The sequence below is a fragment of the Neoarius graeffei genome, chromosome 10, assembly GCF_027579695.1.
Source record: "Neoarius graeffei isolate fNeoGra1 chromosome 10, fNeoGra1.pri, whole genome shotgun sequence".
Lineage (NCBI taxonomy): Eukaryota > Metazoa > Chordata > Actinopteri > Siluriformes > Ariidae > Neoarius > Neoarius graeffei.
In genome coordinates this window covers 85922203-85948007 of record NC_083578.1, presented here as the reverse complement: position 1 = coordinate 85948007, position 25805 = coordinate 85922203, and the positions used below count along the sequence as shown (strand labels likewise).

Sequence of the window (25805 nt, the reverse complement as noted above, 5' to 3'; positions counted from 1 at the left end):
TAACGATATTGCATGCTATCAAACCAAATCAACGAAACCTGCTAGAAGGGAATAGAACACGTTTTTATTCCATCGAAAAAGTGTCCTGTATGTATAATAAATCCTGATATTTCACTCTGATGATGTCACTCCCAGTGTTTTCCTGCTGACTTGATGCGCGTGTTTAATTAAAATTCTTTTGATTAACTTGCGCATTTTTATTTTTTATTTTTTTGTGGATGTGTCCATATAATATAATATAATATAAAGACCATTACACGGTGGTGTGAAGATATGAAGTTTATCTTCTCGTGTTGAAAAATACTTTCACTCGTCCAATACATTCACCACTCGAAGATAAACTTTATATCTTCACACAACCGCGTAACATCCTCTATACAGTATATGATGTTTAAAATCAGCTGTTGTACATCATTACAGTAGAATAATCACGTGAAGTCTTTCATACAGTCGTATATTTTTACACCCTATCTTTATTATGTCTCAGGAGGGTTTTTTTTCCTTTTTTATTTGAATATAATATAATGTCATTTGTAATATGGATATTACTTATTTTGTTTCTTAATATGTTTTATTCATGTGTTATTTTAATGTTTCGTTTTTTGTTTTTGTTTTTTTTAATTCTAGCTTACAGGGTTTTTTATTATTTATTTGGGGAATGCCTTTACTTTTTATATTTTATTTTTTATCATCATATAAAGCACTTTGTGCCGCCTGGTTTGAAAAGTGCTCCAAAAATAAAGGTATTATTATCTCATCTCATTATCTCTAGCCGCTTTATCCTTCTACAGGGTCGCAGGCAAGCTGGAGCCTATCCCAGCTGACTACGGGCGAAAGGCGGGGTACACCCTGGACAAGTCGCCAGGTCATCACAGGGCTGACACATAGACACAGACAACCATTCACACTCACATTCACACCTACGCTCAATTTAGAGTCACCAGTTAACCTAACCTGCATGTCTTTGGACTGTGGGGGAAACCGGAGCACCCGGAGGAAACCCACGCGGACACGGGGAGAACATGCAAACTCCACACAGAAAGGCCCTCGCCGGCCCCGGGGCTCGAACCCAGGACCTTCTTGCTGTGAGGCGACAGCGCTAACCACTACACCACCGTGCCGCCCGGTATTATTATTATTATTATTATATAACTATACACAGTACAAATTACATTATTACAATATTACAGTATAGTTTTACAACTACAGAATAAATAAGCAGCTTTGTGTTGTATCGTAACTGATATTATATTATTGAATTGTTCTGCATATTCCGTCATGCATTTACATTTTGCTCGGATATCGCTGTTCGAATTATTTATAACACTTCTATCTGTTTGAATTAATTAAACCTAGAAGGTCTGTTTAAAGCCTGCGCAGATATATATATATATATATATATATATATATATATAGCGAGTCAGAGCGAGCAACTTGACTCAGATATGGGCGAGACCCGCATAAAGCAGGTAATGTACAGTGTTTTCTCTCTCCCCCTTCACTACAGACTTCAGAAGTTTCCCTGCAGCGGAAAGCTCACGGCTCAGATGCAGCTCCCTCGGGCGCTCACCTTTAACTTCGACGGAAAAAAAGGCCAGTCGCTTATCTTGCAGTATTGGAGAGTCTCCATTACAGCACACACTGGGCCAGCTGCAGCCCAGATACACACACACACACACACACACACACACACACACACACACACACACACACACAGAGGAGGAGAAGAAGGAGGAGGAAGACTCGGGCCGAGTCACATAATTCACTACACTCTGCTTGCTGCAGATCCGCACTACACATTCTTCATCACTCCATGGCACTCTGCTTGAAAAGAACAAGAGAAAAAATACTTCGGGATGTTATTCAAAAGAATGATGATAAATAATATCCAACGAACAACAGCGCTCTGGAATTCTCAACTCTGACTGGTCATGAAGGCGTTGATTGCTTTTCAATAACAGCACCACTGATAGTAGCTCCAGCATCAAAGCACCACAGGTTCATATTGAAGCTAGACCGCCTTTCAGATTTTTCAAGTGTAGACCATAAAAAGTATTTTCCCCGACACACAATTATTTTTCTTTAGTGGACCGAAACCGACTGAATTTGAATCACAGACTCCCGATTTTATTTTTTTTTAAATAGAACAATTAATGAATTTATCTCCACGTGGCTCTAAATTCTCCGCTATTTTTTCCTGCTTCACCATGACCCAATACAAGATACTACATCATGCATCACATGGTGGGCTTTCCCCGTTCGCGCAAATTTGAAACAGGAGAGAAAAATGGATCACGTGAGTGTGCGAATGAAACACGAAAGACCGACTACAGTAACGGAAAGAAAGTGAGAAGAAAAGACGTTATGTTATATACGAAGGAAAGGAAACGCAAGACCAAACTAATAAATATCGGCGCTCAGCGAGCACCTCGGTGTGATCAGCTGTTTGTTTAGTGACGGAATGATGGAACTGTCAGTGCACGCTCAAAGGGAAACCTGCGCATGTGTACACACACACACGGACTTCCTCTGTCTGCTTGACTGCACGAAGCGAGCGATGTCATGCACATTATTTGCTTTAATCCCGTCATATTAAATAACTTCCTAGCTACAGAACAGGACGGCCTGATATTTTGTGAGATATTAAGCCAGTATCTCACTGGGCTGCGACAGCCTGCGGCGAGTTGGAGACACAACAATTGCGATAAAATATGCAAATTAGCGACAATTTTCACTCGGAATCACACTGAATTGATATTCGCATATTTTACCACAATTGTTGTGTCTCCGACTAGTCGCAGGCTGTCGCAGCCCAGTGAGATACTGGCTCGCACTTCCTGTCTCAACTCGCACTTCCTGTCTCACGGAAACTGACTTGAGAAGGGTTCGTGACGGCTTTGCGACACCAGCGACGCATTTGCGGCTATTTTGAGAGAAATTTTGTCGGGCGAATTTTCTGAACACGTTCAAAATTTCAGCGACGAAAGAGCGACACTTTGCGACTCGTGCGAGGAAATTGAGAAGCCCCGCGAATGTTTCAAGACACTTCTGAAACTCTCTCGCGAATGACGTTTGCAATTTGTCGCGGCCCAGTGAGATACTACCCTTTCAAAAATAAACATATATCACAACAAGCAAATTTCAGAGGGAACTAAATTTCACCGATTTTATGAAATCGAAAGGCCGTCTAGCTTTAATGCGCTACTTCTAATATGTCATCATTTCTCAAGCAACAAAAACCACCGCATTTCGTTGTTGGAAGGAGGAGCGTCAGTGATGCGTCTTTAGCTTTAAGTCTCATGACGCAGGAAAGTCTTCAGGATGGAGGATTTTGTGGTTTCTGGTTTCTCAGTAACATGCTGTGGGTTTTTGTCTTATTAACATCAAGAAAAAGGAAAAAAAAAAAAAACAAGAAAGGCTGACGAGGCACGCTTTTAACGTAAATCAGAACAGGAAACATGTTTCGTAGACGTTCCACCACATTAAATGGAACTCTAAACGGATAAAATGTACAAAATTGCTGTAGTATAAGAGGAATAAAACGTTTAAAAACACAAGACATGTTCCAAAAGCGGGTTCGGATTCCACCTGAGTGAACGCGTCTCGGCTGATAAATCCAAAGCGAGCGCGATGGTGTTCTTGTTGACAATTCTGTTACCTGGCACGACACATCAGATGCTGTACGCTGTCTTATTCGGATTTTTTTTCCCCCCTTAAAATCTTTTTTTAATCGATTCTGATTTACGTTACGTCTTACCGGACACATCATAACACACTTTATTTATTTATTTCTCTTTACTGAATAAATTAAAGCACTAGATGTTTTTTTCCCTCCCCTAAACCCCTTGAGGATGTAAATGTTTGCATCCAGTTGTATATTGTGATTGCGATTGCGATCATTAACCGCCGTTCCAGGAAAGTACCTTCAATCTACAGTCATAACGCGATGGACGGGAGTTTCCACGATTCGCTGGCAAACGCATTTACTGTGCTACGTTGTCTGTAGCTGGAGATGATGTTTGCTTTTAGTGACTTAACAAAGCTTTAATTACAGTTCTTCACTATTAGCAAAGACCAAACCTTGCATTAACGTTAATTCGCTCATTCGTGTGCAGCTCTATTAGGGAACCAGTCGGAGAAAGAGAAGGAAGGAAGGAGACTCAGACATTTTGAAGCAGCTCTTAAACTCTGACCATCTGTGTATGTGTGTGAGTGAGTGTGGAAAATTCAAAATGCACTAAAAATAGCTCATACCTGATTAAAGCAGGGATATAAAGAATATCCACATATATACACTCATCGGCCACTTTAACAGGAACTTGTTCTTGCTTGTAAGATTCCTGTTCTTCGCAGGACTGGAACCCAGTGTGTTCTTCTGCTGTTGCATGCTGGGATGCTTTTCTGCTCACCACGGTTGTAAAGAGTGATTATCTGAGTTGCTATAGACCCCTTCGCATGTTTGTAAACAAACCGACCGTTGCCAGGATGCGCGCGCAGCCTGGACCCAGAAACAATGGCGCTGCCCATAGCCCGGCATTATGAGCTGTCAGATTATGCCAAACAATCGTCGTTACAAGATCGAGAATAAGTTAACTCTAACAAGTGGACATCGCCTACCGGATCCGTATTTAATTAAAGAGTGGACGGACGATGTTAGTAAGTTCCCTCCGCATTTTCCTCTGATACCTGAAAGCAGTCATACTATTTACAAAAAATGTCAAACTCAGAAAAAAAAAAAAAAAACTATTTACAAAAGTAGCCTGCCATCAACATTCTGGTTACAGCGAGACTACAACTTGATTAACAATGGGACATTCATATTCATTTTGTTTTAATCAAATTATGCCAGTGATGTGATGGCAATGTGGCTTTAGCTACAACAGCAAATCCCAACACTAAACAGCAATTTGCAGGAGGTAATGGCATGAAAGGAATGATAGTGTAAAGCGTGCAGCTAAGAGAAATCAGAGCTGCGTAAAAAGCGAGAGGCAGAGAGCAGAAATGAAACTGAACGGGGCGGGAGCTAGGTTAGAGCAGTCAACGTAAGTTGGCATTTAGAGTGAGGGCACACAATTTTACCGTTCCATCCTTGCTTTAAAATTGCGATTTTCGGCATACGCAAATAATGATGGCACAAAATCTGGACTGCTTGAGTCAAGTGAGAGCTCTCCTACAAACAAAATTGCGTGCAAAGCTAAGTTAACATGCTAACAATATTCATTACATTCTGTAACTATCGCCAAGTTTACATTAGACCGTATCTGTCTCGTTTTCTTCGCGGATGCACTGTCCGTTTACATTAAAACGCCGGGAAACGGGAATCCGCCAGGGTCCACGTATTCAATCCAGATCGTGTCTGATCCGGTGCTGTGTAAACATTGAGAATACGCGGATACGCTGTGCTGAGCTCTAGCTGGCGTCGTCATTGGACAACGTCACTGTGACATCCACCTTCCTGATTCGCTGGCGTTGGTCATGTGACGCGACTGCTGAAAAACGGTGCGGACTTCCGCCTTGTATCACCTTTCATTAAAGAGTATAAAAGTATGAAAATACTGCAAATACTGATGCAAATACTGCCCATTGTGTAGTTATGATGGTCTTTAGGCTTGCCATCCTTCCACTTGCAAGTGGTAAGTGACTTGCGCACAGCGGCTCAGTCCCGAATCACTGCTCGTGCGCTACACTCGCGCGCTCTGTGAGCTGCGCAGGGCCGGAGTGCGCACCCTCCAGAGGACACTCGCTGTTCAGGGCGGAGTGATTTGGAGCGCAGCCGCTGAGGAGGAAGCGATGAGCCACACTGACACATTTCAACTTACGTGCCGAATTAGTCATGTGATTAGCGTATCCGTGTATTGGCGTTGCTGTGTGCACGCTAATCGTTTTTAAAAACGTTAATCTGATGATCCGCTGATACGGTCTAATGTAAACCCCACCTATGACCCAGCTAATCAGACAAACGTTACCAAAGTATTTTGCTACATCAGTAAACAAAGACTAGAAAGAATAAAAAAGAAAGATTTAATAAATAGCCTGATCTTACCTGTGATGAAGTGGGCGCTGCAAACCCGCGCATTTTTGATAGTGCTTTCATCCCAGTCTACACGTTTGATGGCTTGTAGCCATAGACGTCGGCGATTTTTTTGGAATGGGTGAGATCCTGCTGGAATTCTGAACATTTTAACCCCATCACTGCTACGATTCTGACACCCGACAACACAACAACCAGGCATTTCTTCCAAATATTTCTTCTCGTCTCTACCGTTGCTGAGTCTTTTTTGGGTCCAGGCTGCGCGCGCAATTTCCTCTTACGTATGAATGACGTTTACTGCGAAGGGGTCTATATCCTTCCTTCCTGGCAGCTCGAACTGTCCAATCTGTCCATTTTCCTCTGACTCTCTCTTATCAACAAAGCGTTTGTTTCAACCCACAGAACTGTCGCTTACTCACTCGATGTTTTTTTGTTTTTTCACACCATTCTGTCTGTGTAAACTCAGCAGTTTCTGAAATACTCAAACCAGCAGTTCATCTGGCTCAAACCAACACCCACGCCACAGTGACAGAAAGTCACACTTTGAGATCACAATTTTTCCCGTTCTGACGTTTGAACATTGCGAACATTAATTAACTGAAGCTCTTGATTTGTATCTGCGTGATTTGATGCATCGTGCTGCTGTCAATCAAGGGATTTAGCTGATTAGAGAACTGCAGAAAGCCAAATCATTTTGGAGAAAATATGGCCCATTTTGGTAGCCATAAGCTTCCATTAGCTGTGAGCAACTTCAGCCTCAAAGCTTCAGTGCAAAACCTAAAGAAGAAGGAAACTACGGAAGGACGACGGTACTGTTAAGTTGCTTAAATGTAATGTTTTCATGCCTGACCTACGGTGTATACGGCATAACAAACGTGTGTAACGAATTAAGGATCAATCAGAATTGACAGAAAATGTCGAAATCTGAATTTTTGTCGTCTTTTTTTTTTCAAAACTCGTTTTATTTTTGGTGGCGTAGTCCATTTCTCCAAATCCAGATTCGAATTCCCAAAGTGACGGAACACAGATTTGATCGCCATCATTTCAGCCAATGATTTACAACTGATTTTAAATTCAATCAAGAGACTGGCTGATTAGAGAACTGTGTAATAAAACAGCAGGTGGACGTATGGGGGTTCCTAATAAAGTGGCCGGTGAGTGTGTGTGTGTGTGTATATATATATATATATATATATATATATATGGAACATCCACGAAACAACTTAGTAGTGTCCTGAAGACTTTCCCAAAACTGGAGGCTCCTTCCAAAAATACTAAATAAACGTCTCCTTACAGAATAACTCCACCATATTAAGAATAGGGCGGCATGGTGGTGTAGTGGTTAGCGCTGTCGCCTCACAGCAAGAAGGTCCTGGGTTCGAGCCCCGTGGCCGGCGAGGGCCTTTCTGTGCGGAGTTTGCATGTTCTCCCCGTGTCCGCGTGGGTTTCCTCCGGGTGCTCCGGTTTCCCCCACAGTCCAAAGACATGCAGGTTAGGTTAACTGGTGACTCTAAATTGAGCGTAGGTGTGAATGTGAGTGTGAATGGTTGTCTGTGTCTATGTGTCAGCCCTGTGATGACCTGGCGACTTGTCCAGGGTGTACCCCGCCTTTCGCCCGTAGTCAGCTGGGATAGGCTCCAGCTTGCCTGCGACCCTGTAGAACAGGATAAAGCGGCTACAGATAATGAGATGAGATGAGACATATATATGCTTCGCTAAAAATAAATACTTTTCTAAACACTCAGGAACATAAAACCTATTAAAAGTTGAAATTATTGTATTTTCTTTGTTAAATGTGTTAAATCCCTTTCTTTGTTAGCAAACCTACAATTAAGTGTAAAATGTTTGTACGGAAAGAAAAACGAGACCGTCAGTGACGGCGTAGCTCACTCCAGAAGGAACGATCTAAAGTGGGCCGCCTTGCGCAATAAATGTTGCAACTATACACTATATACAAGCTATACTGTATATAGAAGCGATATCCACCCTAGGAATACCGACCTATTTGGCAGAAAGAATTCAAAACAGCGAGGAACTGACCGAGAAGAAGCTTTTTTTTTCTTTTTGAACTGCTCATTAAGGCTTAATTAGTCCATAACTTCATTAATAATTATAATGAAGCAAATCTGGGTAGAAGTTATATGCACCCTAGGTACCCCTACCTTCATGCCAGAAAGAATGAAAATCAAAGAAATGAAGAGTTGAGGGAAAAGGAGCTATTTGTGTGGAAACTGCTCGTTAGGGATTGATTAATTACTCCATATCTTCATTATGAATTGCAATTATGCAAATTTGGGTAGAAGCTACTGTATATGCATCCTGGGCAGACCGACCTTCCTGTCAGAAAGAATAAAAATCGGTGAAGAATTGAGAAAGAAGACGCGATTTCCGTGAAATGCGGACGACCCCGGATGGACGACGGACAACACATGAGAGCATAAACTCATCACCTGTCGGCTAGATGAGCTAAGAATTCAAATCACAATACTCAGAGATATTTTTACAATCTAAGAGTTTCATTTGCATAAATTTACATAAACATACTCAGAAACTAAGGGGGATGCAAACTTTTGCACTCAATTGTAAATATCATATACATAAAATGTATCTTGTATTCAGTATTGATATGAGAGATTTTCATATTTTTGTCACACCTAAGTGTACATCTTCGACGCAGAAATGTGCAAGCTTTACTCTAAAAGGTATTTACTGTACGGTCCAGTTATTCACCTTAAATCTTTTCTAAAGGTACATTTCCAGGTAAATATCCATCCCAGTCCAACTACAGTGACTGCTAATTGTTGAGGGAAAGTGCACTATTGTTCCTAAAACATTTTTTCTGGATTCCATCCAGTAGGTGCAGTCCAATTCCCGCAGCCAGCAGACATGCCGCCAAGAACCTTCCTCATTTACGTCTGTTACAAAATCGGAAATTAAACGTACTAATGAGGTGTTGCGAATTCAACACGCGACATAACGAGCGACTGGACGAAGACTGAAAAATGGAAAAGCATAAAAATGAGTCAGGAAGCAATTACAAATCTGGGGCAGCTTGGAACATGTGGTGCCAAACAATTTGCAAAATTTTGGAAAGATTCTGCAGGCGTCTCACACCCGTTAGCTGATCCAGCAGGTCTGGTCCAAGTTGCCATGGGAATAAGCAAACAGCGAGAGGGCGTCCAGCGCTGGCTAAGAGACGCACTAGAGAAGAGAAGATCTTTTTTTTTAAATAAACAGCATGCCGGGCCATGCCACGCCAGCACTGAGCTCCTCTTGATCGCCTTCCAGGTCAACGTTCGAATCAGGCTGAGATGTCTTCCAGCACAAAAAAAAAAACACAGCTGCCAAGAAGAGCTGCATTTTCTTCTCACACAGACCCACAACTGAGAAGCCACACATAAAAATAAAATTGTAAATAACACAAATGCCAATATGCCTGCTTCCAAACTCGAGTTTTCAGCTCCGATCGGTTATGACTACATGATCCGATCCGGTCTTTACGCAGATCTTTTAGAATGTCTTTAAAGTTTTCCACAATAAACAAAATGGCTGCACGATGAGCCTTTTCGTTCGTTCCAGCCAAATGGGAGCCACAACTAAAGGCTGTTTGAAGATCAATTGATTAAATGAGTGGAATCAGGTTTGCTCCTGGAGGCTGGAATGAAAACTGTGCAATTTCTAAAGTCCTATTCGAACGCAATTAGTTTTACACACACACATAGTGGAGATGGGGGTAATGTAATTAACATTATTTGTTAAATCAGTAATTTCTTTACTCCATGACCAACGAATTACCTTCTATAAAACTAGAAGGGCACTTGTTGGAGTAGAGTGCATATCTCCACCAAGCCACGTGTTATCAACGTCAAAATCACATCGCTTGAATCTCGGATAGCACTAAAGCTGTCCACCAAATTTCATCCAAATCCGTTTACTACTTTCTGAGTGACGTTGGGAAAAGAAAACATCCTGGATCCATATACATATTCAGATTTGCATCGAAATCTAATCAATTGTTCCTTGATCCATGGCTCACCTTTCCTCCAAATTTACTTGAAATCCGTTCACTACTTTTTGAGTTACGTTGCAAATAAACAAACAAACGGACATGAGAACATAACCTCCTGTACCAAAAAGGCTTCAATATCCTTTAAAATATAGTTAAAAATCTAGTAAGAATCCCAAATTCTCCGTATCCTGAGTGAAACTATTTTGCGCACGTCAGGAAGCGTGCGTGATTTTTCTATTGTTAGAAACAAAGTTGAAACCAAGTTTCAAAAACAGAACAATAATAATGACTAAAGTCACGGTAATTTCCGCTAGCTCTTACAAACCAGGACGTCTGGTCACCGTACCCTATACCGGTAGATCCGGAACAGTAAGAGATAATATGACGCTTAGTGAGGAAAAGTTTCGCCCTGACGTCCTGAACAGAATTTAAAAAATAACATAAAATTAAAAAAAAAAAAAAAAGATTGAAAAAATCGTGAAAATTGACAGAGTTATAACTGATTGAAAAAAAGCTCATTTTTCATGGATCATTCTAGTTTGGTGATCCAGATCAGCACCAAAAGTCATAGCAAGGTAATTCAGCCCAGAGGTATTCACCCGTCATTACTTTAAGACACGACCTGACTTTTAATGAAAAAATATATTTGGTGATGATTGGTTGAAAACTGAGGGAGAAATAGTGTCCTAAAATGTTATGAGGATAATAATAATAATAATAATAATAATAATAATAAAGTAGAAAGATCCTGAGTGAGAGTAACGATTTGCGCTACCACTACTAAGAATAATGCAGACAATAAATTTTACGCAAATTACTGATTTCATTGTATAAATACAGCCTACATACAGTACATGTTACGGTCATGTGACCAACTAAGCGACAACAAGCAGTTTGTGTTCAGATCATTTCTCTGTAGCACGCATGGAATTTTTAGCATAATAAACATGGGCACATTGCAAACACACGCCCATCGCTGTGATTTATCAAGATACTGTTTCACTTATCTCAGGCAAATCTATCACAATTACTGCACACATCCTCTGGCAACATTACTCAACTGACACGCAGAAATCTTACCCTGTCTGAACATACACATCTACACAACATCCTGGCTTTAACCGAGAGCGATTTTCAGAAACAAGAAACAAACAAAAACGCCATCGCGCTCGCTTTCCCCCGTCGCTCTGAACCTGTTGGCCGAGCCGTTCGCTTCGGTGGAATCCAAACCTGCCTCTGTAAAGTAAATATTTAGTGCCGCTCACCATGCTCCCTGCCGAGGAACCTGGCTGTGATATGAAATGAAGCCAAGCGTCAAGCACAGACATCTGCAGCGCAGGACACATGGAGTCCTCGCCTCATGCCAACAGCTGGAGCTTTTATAACTCGTGGTACCCTGGTGCGTCCTGTCTCTCTCGCCCAACTGGGACGGTCCCGCAGCCAACGGGGTTAACTTCAAAGTCAGTGCTCTAGTTAGGACTAAAAAAATGTCCTCACATAAATAAATATCTGCCAGAAAAAGTTTGCAGGAATGACAGTTGGGTTAACGCTCAGTTGGGGAAGTGATCAAAATAGCTTAATTAACGTGTTGATGGGACTTTAGAGCTGCCATGACTGCACCACGGAGGGAAAAGTGGGTCATACAGAGTACTCACACACATACGCACACATAACCACACACACACACACACACACAGTAGCCCATGAGTGTGAGCTGTGCTATAGAGACTTCAAACAGGGACATTTCAGCACTGATTAAAGCAGGGCCTCGTTTTACACACACACACACACACACACACACACACACACACACACACACACACACACACACACACTATGGAACTTCACCGAGGTCACCAACAGCAACCTGCTACAAATTTGCCACTGGTTATTTACGTAGCTCGTATCTTTTAAACAATGGTCCTCCCTCTTAGAAAAGGACATCCCATAATTCTATTCACAATCGCTCTACAGAACACGTAAAAGTCCACAGAAAATTTCAAAATCTAGAAATACGACATCACTGCGATATATATGAGTGTATAAGTAAGTTAAGAAAACAACAACTTGTGTGCTGTTGAAGGAAAATAATCAACGACAGCGGTGGTGTACTGAAGGTGGTGAGTTAGTTCTTTTCCTTTAACAGCACGCCCCAAACACTCGCATTTTATTATTTATTAAACAACTTCATCTCGTTCTTTTTATCTGTCAATAATCATGTTTAACATTTTGGAAAATGTGCGCCAAAAAAAAGTTAGCTTCTTTTATCACTTATGTTCCTGCAGCCGTTCCTGCACGAGCCTGAGAGTTACTGAGAAACCACAACGAGCGTGATTACATGATCAATGATTACATACGTTTTGAACGGGCGTGTAAATTGCGATACAAATTTAGGATGATTCAAATCGATGAAATAATTAAAAAAATGAAATGAATCGTGATTATTATCTGTGTAATCTTAGTTTTTCCTCGCTGCGACTGCGTTGTTTAGACAGCAGAGGGCGCGCTATATAATGTAAAATAGCTGGAATGCACGTGACTTCACTGCAGGAGGAAGTAACACAGCTCTAATGGTGCAAAAACAAAAAAAAAAACAGTAAAATGCGAAAGAGCTGCTGTGTGATCGTGTACAAATAGATTTAACAAGAAATCTGAGCTCTCTTCTTACAGACTGCTGAAAGATTAAAAAAAGAGAAGCAAATGGAGGGAGTACAAATGTTCATAAAAGTTTAATAAAAAAAGGAATATTTGTGATTAATTTTGTCATTATTAATAAAAGGAACATTTTAGTTAACAGGCTATTATATTTTACTCCAACTGTTACAAACGTAGGTAAATTATTATTGTTAGTTATTATTGTAAGAAAATAAAACAAAAGGGTTTTTTTTATTTAACAAAAGGAAAATTTAAGTTGAAATAACATTTTCTTCACTGAATATTTTTTCAAAAACATAACAGGAAAATCGAATCGTGGACCAAACATTGTGAATCGATTCGAGTCGAATCGTGAATTAGGTGAGTCGTTACTTGTTCGGTGTCCGCTGTGCAAATCCCTGTTTATGTTGTTACTATGGAAACAATAACACATACTCAACGAATTAACCGCTTTAAGATATTCTTAAAGTCTCCTAAAAGTTTACGAAATGCTCACATTCAGTGTATACTTTAAGAATTCTTTTAGTATAACTTTATGCGACTTTCCATGACTTCTTAAAGATAATGATATGCTGTTTAAAAAAAAACAACGTTTAAGATATCACTTTGTTAACGTTAGTAAATTTAACATTTAAATGTACTTAGTCACGACTACTTTTAAGAATACCAAGAAAAGGTCTCAAAGTTACGAGTATACTGAATTAATTTAAAAAGTTCACTACAGGTACTTAAATTTACTACGAAATTTAAGAGCTGGTCTTAAAGGTAACTTTAACACACTACTAAATACTTTAAGGTTCCTTTAAGGTTTAGATTAAATGCAATTAATTTCACCCAAAAGGAGTGATTTAAAGGAGAACTGAAGGCAAAGTTTTATCATCAAAATTCTATTTCTCATTTTATTAAATATCGGAATGCATTTTTGATCGCAATTTTGTCGCTGCTATAGGAAGTTCTGAGTGTTTGAAATATGCTCTGTAATATATCAGTCCATAAGTCAAAGCGATGGCCGTAAACGAGATTCGTTGAGACCTGTGCGAGACATCGTAGGACGGAAGTAAAACGTACAGCGGAGATCAAAGTGACCGACATCTGCCGACGTTGTCAAAAGACGAGCGCGCCGTCTTTCGAATGCTGACGTAATCAAGCCGGAAGTTTTGTTTGTTTTGATAGCGATCAGGAAAGTTTGAAAAAAGTAGCCAGTAATCGTCATTTAAATCGTTTTTGTGCAATATTTTGTTTGGAAAACAGTTTTCAAAATGGCGGCACTGACACCTGGCTGACACTTGACGTTTCGAAGTCTCACACAAGTCTCGTGAAGATCGCGCGGATAAGCGACGCCTACCGTGGACCGAACGAACTAAATTCAACACGGATAAAAACCGAACAGGCCGATAAGTATAATATTTAATTGCAATTAGTTGCCAATACGAGTCACGATATAAGGTTACTAAAACCGAAAACGTAATTGAATAACACACTAATTAAGAAATAAAGCAAGTTTAAAAATGTCTTCAGTTCTCCTATAACCTGTGATGTGAAAGACCAATCAGATTTGAGAATTTACAGCACTGTGTTGTGCCTCAGGCAGTTAGTGTGGTCTGAAATGCACAATATCATCGTATGACAAATCTGTATTTAGTTGTATTTCCTGAACCTTCAGTGAATCCCAATAAAGACGGATAAATAGGTCATGGCTGTGCAGCAGGCCCGTGCGTGCGAGCCAACTACTATTTCAAATTTAAAACGAGGCAATATGTTTAAAAGCAACATTAAAAACCAGGCACATGACAAGTCCAAGCCCCAGCAGAGCGTTATCGACACACTGTCAGATCTGTCAGATGCTAAAATAGGCCTGGCTTCGGCGGCCAGAACGGCGCCCGCTGGCTCACTCCTCTCCTCCACTCTCCTCCACTCTCCTCTCCTCCTGCGGGGAATAATTACAGCACTAACAAAATGAATCAATGAGAAATGTGGGCAGGATACAATAAGCTGCAGTGAATTCTTACAGGGGTTCGTCCAAACCGATGATCTCGTCCTGCAATCGTGGTAAAGCTCATGTAGGACTGGACGATATGACAATAATATCATATCACCATACAACACACACACACACACACACATACAGTATATATATATATATATATATATATATATATATATATATATATATATATATAGTGCTGTGCAAAAGTCTTGGCACCTTTTTTTTTTGTTTTTAATACAAACTTTGCTATAGATTTCTATTTCATGACTTCTACATTATCGAGTCAAGACATTACAAAAACATTTTAGAGTTCCAAAGTTCGTGGTTGTTTTTTTTCCAGCACAAAATTAAATGTTACGGGGGGGGAAAAAGTTCGTATCTGAGCAGCATATTCCATAAGAGAGCACTTTTCAGATGAAAAAAGAAAACGTAATGAAGGCTGCTGGGTTTTGGTGCAAAATGAAGAAGCGAGTGTGACAGTCAAAGCGTCCAGAAGAACTGTGGCTGGTTCTGGAAGATGCTCAGTAAAACCTACAGATCATTTCCGCATAAAACTGCACTCACTGGACCTCTGACTACCATTTTTTTTTAAAGCAAAGGAAATTTTGTCTCACACCAAATACTGACTTTGTCATACTGATTTATTTCGGCTTACCGATTACTGTTTATGGTATTTTTTTTTAATGTTGAAACGTTTAATTTCATTTCATTGCTTATTTTTTAAGCCATTTTTGGTCTACAGTGTTTCTTTACATATGCCCAGGATGGAGCTTATACACTGCTAAACAAAGAAAAGAAGGAAACAGACTTTTAACATCAAATCTCCTGCTTTCAATTAAAAAGTTATCCGTGTCGATGTGCACATGCAGCTGACTGGATGTTAAATTCTGCTTCTTCGACTAAATTCTTCAAGTTTCAACTTCCTACAAATATGAATTATTCAGTAACTACAGAACAACAAACAGGAAGTCGATGTACAAGTCGATGCACAAGAGCTCGAGGTGTTTAAGAAGCACTTTAAATACTTTTTTAGGGCGGAAATGTTAAATTTTAAAAGATTTTGCATTTTTTTTCAGGATGTGAATCTAGATTTGCGCCACTTTGTTAAGGGAAAAAAATAGAAAAAGAACAAATGGGCAAAAAGTAGGAAAAGGGTGAAAAGTAACGTGGGATCGTCTGAATCTGATTGTGGTACTGTTGCTAAATCTTGCAGCACGAACCCTCGTTCCAAAGGGGAAAAAAAAGAAAAATCAGAAACTCAACAGGAGTGTGTTTAAAACGAAGTGGATTTCTGAAGCATAGCATTTCCTTGAGCTCATTCCATTACTCAGTGATCTACTACTCAGTAAAAGTAAAACCATCTGACCTGCGGATTCGGTGCAGATCCGGACCCGTGTGTGAGACTGTTACAACGTTCAGCTGAACAGGTTTACAATTTACAGCCAGGTGACTATGAGTTAAAACACCAGCACTGTATTATTATTATTATTATTATTATTATTATTGGTCAGGGTTGGCATGGCTATGCAGCCTTTCCTGTCCTGGGAATACTGGGCATGAGGCAGGAATACATCCGGAATGAGAGAATGAGATGCCAGTCCGCCATAGGGCACACACAAGCACACACACATTAATACACTGAGTCACACCTAGGAGCAACTTATCATCTCCAGTAAACTTATGGCAACCAGAGGAAACTGGAGAACCTTGGGGGAACCGACACAAACACTGGCCCTGTGTCCGAAATCACTCACTCATTCACTACTCCCTACTAGGGAATTCTATATCGAGGACTATACATTGGTAAAATGAAGAAAAAAAAACGCTTTTGGACACTACTCCGTCACGCCGTTATTTACGTCATTACTGTCGCACAAATAAAACGCGCCAGGTGGGTTTTCAAAATAATAAAAACGTGTGTATGTTTGCGATAAATCCATATTATGCGGCACGTATTTCCCACATTAATAAATACAAAGTCCCTGCATCTTTCAGTTCTTTTAAATCAAGGCTGAATACTTTCTTTCTTCTTCGCCGCTGCCTTTTATTAAATCAAATTTGAGGCTTTTGATTAATCCCTCGCTCTGCACTCTAAATTTTATTCTTGTATTTTATCTGTCTTATTCTATTTTAGCTTTTTTTCTATTCTCTTACTATTTTTAATTGTACTCAAATGTCCGTTTATAATATGTTTCTTCCTCCGGTCGTTCACCCCAACACACTTTTTTTTTTCTTTCAGTGCGACCGCAATGCATGATGGGATATATTGCTTGGTTAGTGACTGTCTTTTCACGATGCATTGTGGGATACTTTGATAATTCTCACTATACATTCGGACAGCACTACAAAATGACGAACTCACTATATAGTCCAGTATATAGTGAGTAGGGAGTGATTTCGGGCACAGGGTGGGAGAACATGCAGGCAGGAACCCAGGCTCGGGATCAAACCAGGGACTACTGCCTATTATTATTATTATTATTATTATTATTATTATTATTATTATTAAGAACTGGCGACTGGAGACACTACTTGCAAAATATGCTTGGACCCCGCAGATTGCTGCTGCTATTATTATTTTTATTATTATTATTATTAGTAGTAGTAGTAGTAGTAGTAGTAGTAGTAGTAGTAGTTGTTGTAGTATTATAGACAGGGTTCTATCTCGAAATAAGAGGAATATTTCTTTTTACATTTTTATTAATTCATATGTTTATTTTATATTTTAATTTCAGGAAAGTTCCACCATAACACCTGGTCAAACATTTAGCCGCAGACAAGTCAGTCACGTCTAACGATACCGTACAACCGTCTCCTGCGTAAAATAATACAAATGCAGAGTGCACACTAACCCTACACTAGAACTCACAAGTACACAAATACTTTTAGGATCAAAATATTAAATATTAAAACCAAAGCTATAAAGATTACAACTTCATTTTGTCTCTTACACACCAATAAATGTTTTTTTCTCTTTCTATTCACTCTTGATTTTTTTTTTAGTCCAGTCATGAAATTATTTTATAAAACAAACTATTTCAGATGTGAAATTAACAATTTGGGTGGGTTTTTTTAAGTTTTTTAAGTCAATGAGTCTGAAAATGTGCTCCTGTCTCTTTAAGAATGCAACTTGCACTGTTCATTTCATTTCTTTTTAAAGGATCATGATGCAAAAATTTACTAGATATTTTATAAGTTATGTTTTAGGTTTAGGGTTTTTTTGTAAGATTGTCTGTCGTTTATAAATAATAAAAATGCTCTATCAAGAGTTAAAATTGGATTTATGATCGTTTACTTTCATAAAGCACATCTGAAAGAATAAAAAAATAAATTTATTAAAATTTTTTTTTGGTTGGAAAAAATTATTGCTGTGTGTCGGAGCACTTTCACAAACGGCTGCATGAGAGCGAGCGAGCAAGTAAGCGAGTGTGTGAGTGTGTGTGTGTGTGTGTGTGTGTGTGTATCTCTGCTCAGGATCACGGCTGCTGTCTTGCAGGTTGGCAGCAGGACTGTGCTGGAGTCTGACACACACACACACACACACACACACACACACACACACACACACACAAAGCTCTCTCTCTCTCTCTCTCTCTCTGCCTGCTGAGTTTCTGTAACAGGGTCACGTCAGGATTCTCCTCCACACACAGTAAATACACACGAAGCCAAGCAACAGCTCCCAGCTTCACACAGCACAATGACTATACACACACACACACACACACACACCATTATGATAAGGAAATACCGTCCACTATTCTGTAACTCACCGTGTTTTCTTTCCTGTGCTATATTAATATACTTCATTTACATTTCACTCCTTATTTCTAACAACCGTGTTATAAAGTCGCCTTAAATGTTCCGTTGCACTCTCAGGTACCAAGAGGTACTTTTTTTTCCCCCCTGTTGCTGAGCTGGCACCAGGACCAGAACATCATTCATAACTTCAGTAGGCCTGTGTGTCTGTATCTTTCACCTGAACAGTATAAGATAACTTCATCAACTCATCTGAGGCACTTTGAAGAGCACATGCACACAAGAAAGGTCTGAAACGTTCCTGGTATGACATCAGCAACAAGGAAAGGTACTGTTTAGTACCAAAAGTATATGCACACTGAAGCAACTGTCTAACAGACAAATACGGCTATAAAGAAGTAGGACAGGAAGCATAAATCTGAGCAAGTGACACAGTGGAAAACGGTTGAACGTGTACCACATGACTGACGTTATTTTATAGCTGAAACCTGTAGAATTGTTTAATAATAATAATAATAATAATAATAATAATAATAATAACGATTAGCTTTACGCATGAAAAGTGAACAGTAGTGTTGAATTATGGCCTTGTTTAAAACCTGTTAGTGTATTAATACATCTGGATACACACTACAGCACAATTCAGTTCGGCTGCAAATCTGCTTGGCAAAGGACCTGAAAATTAAAAAAATAAATTTAAAAAATAATAATAATTAAAAAAAAAAAAAACACCTGAAAGGAGCTCTGTTTATTCTCAATATCTGATCACGTCCTTAATGTACCGTCTGCACAATCAGACCTGAGTCTGGCACGTTCCAGGTCAACATTTTGTTAAAAATAAAAAATTTTTTTTAAAAAAGTGGATTCCAAGCAAAGTAAAAACAACAATGAAACTAAACGACAGGCCAGGAGGAGAGACGTCAGCGTTATTCAAACAGCACTTTCCTGGAAATGAGTGAAATCTCCTGCATTAAGTCACTTCTGAGCTCAACTTTCAGGACGGACAGAGGGGTGGGGGAAAAAAAAAGAAAAACCAGGCCAGTTGGACAAATCAAGACTTGGATTTCCTTTCCATCTCCAAAACTCTCAACGTCAGAGTCGTGCACTTTGGACAACTGAAACCGAAACAGTGACACTCAGACACAACACCACAACAAGAATTCACAATGCATACAGTATACACGATCTATTATATATAATAAATATAATAAATCCTCCGTGATACTATATGACACGATTATACACATCTTGGTGTTAAGTTAAAGTGCGTCCTCGCATTTTAACGGTTAGTTTTAAAGCAGAAAGCGCTTCACTTTCTCATTTCATGCAAGAAATATCTGTCAGTTTAGGAAAAATATTCATAAGCGACACCGAGGCAATCTGGAAAAACAAAACCCTGCATTATCTAAAACTTTTCCTTAATAAACCTACAAACACACACGTGAGTGAATAAACACACGGGTTTATGCACGGATTAAAAATAAGGATTTGATAAGCACCTTTTTTTTTCCGTTCATCCTGAATGTCAAGTTCAGAACAATTTTCAGAACAAATATACAAACGTTCAGCAAATGGACAGAACCGCAACGACGCTGCTCATATTCACAAAAATATCCTGAAATATTTTCCATGATGAGAAAAAAAAAAAATAAAGCACAAAAATTAAAGAGCGCTCAAAGGGCCAAGTTTGCATGATCACAACTTTGTGCATTTTATTTTTATCCTGCTATGAGTACCAGGGTGAAGACTCGGTCAGTTTAGAGGAGAGGGGTTTGGATAGTGAGTTAAAAAGCAGCACAAAAATCACTCTGTAAAGGTTTATCATCATCAATAATAATAATAATAATAATAATAATAATAATAATAATAATTTGGGGGGGGGAATTACACTGTGACTTTTTTCCTTTCTTTCTTTTTACTTTTCCCACCCTTCCCTTCTAAACTTCCATCCAAATATTAACTCACTTCGCCCACAAAGCGCACGAGGCCTTTTCTTTTCTTTTCTTTTCTTTCTTTCTTTTCTTTTCTTTTCTTTACCTGAGTCAGACACAGAGGAGAATACATCATGGTGAAAAAGCGGAGCAACGCGAGCCCGAGTGGAGAAAAGCGCAGTCAGATGAGCGGGGTTTCACAGTTAATCATCATCATCATCATCTTCTTCTTCATCATCATCTTCATCACCTTCTTCTCCTTCTTCAGCAGCAGCAGCAGCAGCAGCGCGTCCACCATCGCCGCCGCCGCTCTGCTGCTCTGCTGCTCCGGTCTCCTCTCCTCTCTCCCGCTGCAAGCAGCCCAAGTTTGGAAAGCTCGCGGAGGAACAGAGGGAGAGGGAGAGAGAGAGAGAGGAAGAGGGAGGTAGAGAGAGAGAGAGAGAAAAGGAAAGAAAAAGCACACAGGAGCCGCACACGCGATTTGCGCCGCTAAAGAAGATCCGAAAACGTGGAGGCTCGGGCGAGCTCGTGCACTTTAGGAAACGGGGGAGGAGGGCGCGGGAGGGAGGGAGAGAGAGAGAGAGAGAGAGAGAGAGAGAGGGAGGGAGGGAGGGAGAGGGAGAAAGAAAGAATCAAAGAAGAAGAAATGAAAAAAGAGGGAGGAATGAAATGACGTTATGAAAATGGCCCATCCCATTAAACAAAGCGCGCAGAACTTAAAGAAGCAGGAACTCTCTCTCTCTCTCTCTCTGTGTGTGTCTGTGTCTGTCTGTCTCTCTCACTCACTCTCTCTGTCTGTCTCTCTCTCTCTCTCTCTATATATATATATATATATATCTCACTCTGTCTGTCTGTCTCTCTCACTCTTTCTCTGTCTCTCTGTCACTCTCTGTCTCTTTGTCTGTCTGTCTCTCTCTCTGTCTCTGTTTCTCTATATCTCTGTCTGTCGCTCTCTCTCTGTCACTCTCTCTCTGTATATATCTGTCTCACTCTGTCTTTCTCTGTGAGCCTCTCTCTCTCTCTCTCTCTCTGTCTGTCTCTCTCTGCCTGTCTCTCTCACTCTCTCTGTCTTTCTATCTCTCTATCTGTCTCTCACTCTTGCGCTCTCTGTCTGTCTGTCTCTCTCTCACTGTCTCACTCTCTCTGTCTGTCTGTCTCACTCTGTCTGTCTCTTTTGTCTTTCTCACTGTCTCACTCTCTCTGTCTCTCTTTCTGTCTGTCTGTCTATCTATCTATCTCTTTTCTCTCTCTCTCTCTCACACACACACACACACACACACACACTCACTGTCTCACTCTCTCTGTCTGTCTCTCTCACTCTAAGCCCCCCTCTGGTGTGCTGTGTGTCCCCCAGCTGAACCCCGGATCTGGAATCACTGTAACTGTAACACCGTGTCCACACTGCGTCCCCTGCAGCGCCCGTGCGCTCGCCCATTAACGACGCACCACAAAACTACATTAGAGCTTTCAGGAAGGTTCTTCAAAGATCCTTTAAAAGAAGTTCTTCTTAAATGTCTCACTGGTGGAACCTGGAAAAATGCAGAACTCATAAGGGATCTTCAGTTATCCTTCTTAGGGAAACCCTTCTGGTTGTTCGCAGAACCCTACAGCAGTGTTTGGGTTCCGCTGGTGAGACAATCCAAATGATGATGATTATCAACATTGGAAAAAATGTCAAACGCAGAAAGAATAAGGGCCCCTTTGGTTGTCCTTCTGGGAAAACCCTTAAGAGTTCGACATAGAGCCTGACAGCAGGGGGGAATCCTGAAAGGTTCCTGTATGCACAGAGTGTCACACTGTTCAGGTTCTGCTGATCAGACAATCGGAATGATTTTGATGATGATGAACTGCGGAAAAATGTCAAATGCACAACACTTCATAATTGTTCAGTTGTCCATCAGAGAAAACCCTTACATGTCCTATGTAGAGCCGTACAACAGCAAGACTCTTAAAGGTTCTTTGTAGAACACTGCAGCAGAGTGTTTAGGTTCCATCACTGAGAAAATCCAAGTGATGACTTTGGAAAAAAGAAACTGCAGAAGACTTATAGGTTCTTGAGTTCTCCTTCTGAGGAAACCTTTACAGGTTCGAGGTAGAACCCTACAACAGAGTGGTGAGACAATCCAAATGATGATGATGATGATGATGATTAACCTTGAAAGAAAGTCGAATATAGAATACTTTAGGATGTTTCGCTTCTCCGTCTGGAGGAAACCCTTACAGGTTCTCCATATAACCATCAAACAACGTGTTCGCCACCAGTTCCACCAGCTCAGAAACGTTCTTGTGACGGCTCTTGAAACTTGACAAGTTCCTAAAAGAATCCTAAATGCAATAGTAGTCAACATCTGAAGCGTACGATGACTTGTTTGTGCACGATACACACTGCGGTGAGCTCACTGCACACTTTTTATCTTGATATGATTTCTTTTTTGGCTCAAATTCTAATCTGTGTAGGTTGTTGTTGGATTTATCTTTTTGAATGCTCAATTATTTGAGTTTAGTTTTAAAGTTAAAGCATAACATCTTTAAAGGTTGCTCTGGACTAAAAGTGCAGTTGTTATAGAAAATTTTAGGGCTCGATTTTTTTTTTTTTTTTAGACCTTTCTAAAAAAAATCACAATTTTTAAAAAACTTATTTCAGCTCTATAATCTAAACAGTTGTCAAAAAAAAAAGTTAATATTCCTGATCTGGCTTTTTTTTTCCTTTCTTTTTTGTGAACAGAGTCAACAATAAGGTTGAAGTTTGGTTTTTTTTTTGTAATTTTACAAGGAAATTAAAATATTCAGAACTGAAATATTCAAGACTACTTTTGCACACTGTGAAAACTTGTACAGTACACACACACACACACACACACACACGCCACAAAGTTTAAGTCGTTATTAGGCTTTTTTTTTTTTTTTTTTGGGGGGGGGGGGTGTCTACTTTCTCCTTTCTTTATTTTCCTGAAACACTGGTGATGAGTTAACCATGCTACATCTACAACCAGAGAACTTGAAGTTCATGACGTCATAGATGTCTCTAGACACACAATAAACCATTCAGTGTAATAGAATTTGTTGCTATATAAAATATAAAAAAAGTGCATTACAGTGAACTTTATTAATGTTAACAGGATCTTCGGCTACTTTTTGAAACATTTTAGAAAAGTTTCATGGCTTAATTTAAAAAGTAATAATAACAGTAGTAATAATAATTGTATTAAACAGGTAATAATAAAAGTGTATTATAATATTATAAGCAGAAGGGAAGAGGAAGACACACACACGCATGCACACACGCACACTTCCTGGATAGAAACCGAAAATGTCCTTTCAGAGGCTGATCTCAGATCTAATAAAATAAGGGCTGTTGTGAACTTGAAAGTGTGCACCTCGAGCATGATGGTGTTGTAAAATTATTCAGCACTGAACTCATTCAGCTCACAGTGAAAGTGGAGTCATATTAAAACGACTCTGTGTGCGCGTGTGTGTGTGTGTGTGTGTGTGTGTGTCGAAGTGTGACTTGAAGCTAAAAACTCGAACCTCTAACCGGCTCATGAGTGAGTGAGTGAGTGAGTGAGTGAAAGTGTTTTTATTGACATCTGGCCCTGACATACATCTGGCCCTGTGTGTTCGAGTCCTAAACACGGCCTTATTAGGTGCACTTTCAGTTTTATGGACACGCCGTGGGGGGTGGGGGGGGGGGGGGTTCGGCTGTTTATTATCTGATATCGGCGGAACATGCGTGAAAAAGAAAGAAAGGAAGAAAGAAAGAAACAAAGTAGCGCAGTGCAGCTTGAAAGGCGCCGCAGAGCCGCACGGAGCTCCGGGGCTCGGGCTGAGATTCCTCCCAGACACGGAGCGCCTCCGCCGGCATGCGGCTTCAACTTCACCCCGGTGAGCTCTGGGATTCGACCGCGGCCATTTTTCCTACTGAGCACAAACGTCGGATTTGAACTTGACATTGCCTTGCGTGTGTTTATATATATGTGTGTGTATGTAGGCATATGTGTATGCATATGTGCATGCACAACACACACACACACACACCCAGAGAGAGAGAGAGAGAGAGAGAGCCTACTACCTGCAGGTTCGAAACCCCCTGGTACAGAACTAATAACTTTAAGTGCATGTGGATAAAAGGGGAAAAAAAATATCCAAGTCTGGGCGTCTGATGGCACAAACACACGTTTCCCACTAAAGCTGAACGCTTGGCTCAGGACCAGGAAGGAGATTAAAAAAAAAAAAAAGCCCCGTAGTGAAAAAGCAGAAAGAGAGGAAGCGGAGAGAAAACCGAAACGCGCCACACCACTTCTGCCTTTCTTTCTGTCTTTCTTCTTCTTGCTGTGAAGTCGGTTTGACTTTCTGATGAAGGGAAGGACAGCACGGGACCCGGGACCGGGACACCTCGGGCTCGTGCGCAGGGCAGAAGGACATGAGAAAGGGGGGAAAAAACGGACAAATGAAAGAAAGGGATTGGATTTTTTGACGTACCATGTTCGGAGTGAGACTGAGCAGCAGCCAGACCGGGATAGAAAGTTGTCTCTCTGCTCTCGGAGGCTTTTTTTTCGCAGCGCTGCGGTGTCGCGCGGTGCGGCGCGGTGCGGTGCGGTGCTGCGCGCGCGCTCGGTCCTTCACTGCGCGCGCATGTTGTCCGGGGCGGGTGGGTGGGGGGGGGGTGAAGGTGGGGGGGTTCGATTTCTTTTATTCCGCCTATTTATTTGATCACCTTATTCCTCCAGATCCATGTGTGTGTGTGTGTGTGTGTTAGAGAGAGAGAGAGAGAGAGAGGGTTAAATCCTCAGTCCTCAGGCTCGGACGGTCTTGGGATCGAACGCAAACCCGTCTCCGGTGCACACTGAGGAGCTGTTGTTATTTATTTTTGTTGTTATTTGTAGTTTCGAGTCAAATGGAGCGCGCGCGGACTTTCAGCTGCATCTGGGCCGGATTTGTAGCTCTCTCTGTCTCTCTCTGTCTGTCTGTCTGTCTGTCTCTCTGTCTGTCTGTCTGTCTGTCTCTTTAGCCTGCTGTATTTTTCACTCACACACACTCCAAGCTCCTGTTTCATGGCTTTTGGATGATCAGCACCACATCACGTCTTCTCTTCTCTTCTCTTCTCTTCTAGACTTGTTGTTGTTGTTGTTGTTGTTGTTGTTTTTATGACGCACACGGCGGCGCAACACTAACAGCCGCAGAGAAGAAGGAATTGATGAAATGAAATGCGTCGGAGGTGGTGTGTGTGTGTGTGTGTGTGTGTGTATGTGTACACGAGAGGGCTCGTGCATGCTCTATGCTTGATTGCACAGTTAACAGCAGGTTATTTGAGACTATTGAAGCATAAAATCGAGGATGAATCCAAAAGGACACAAGCAGCTGATTTTAACCTGATGGCTGCAAAGTAACCCCTTAACTAACACACACACACACACACCTGTCATTAGCACTAATTAA

The 25805-nt window shown here is 40.6% G+C and overlaps 1 protein-coding gene across 7 annotated transcripts in view; it reads right to left on the bottom strand.

Annotated features, from left to right (window-relative positions):
- Nucleotides 1-25481, bottom strand: part of nfic (nuclear factor I/C) — a 335473-nt gene extending 309992 nt beyond the window's left edge. For 5 of the 7 annotated variants that reach the window (XM_060932488.1, XM_060932490.1, XM_060932494.1 and 2 more), the window contains exon 1: nt 20476-20895. In XM_060932488.1, coding sequence (XP_060788471.1) covers nt 20476-20505 — 30 coding nt within the window. In that variant the 5' untranslated portion in view covers nt 20506-20895. Of the gene's footprint in view, nt 1-20475; nt 20896-24848; nt 24978-25398 lie in introns of those variants that run through there. The other 2 variants (XM_060932489.1, XM_060932491.1) reach the window with 2 other exon arrangements.
- Nucleotides 25482-25805: the final 324 nt, after the last annotated feature.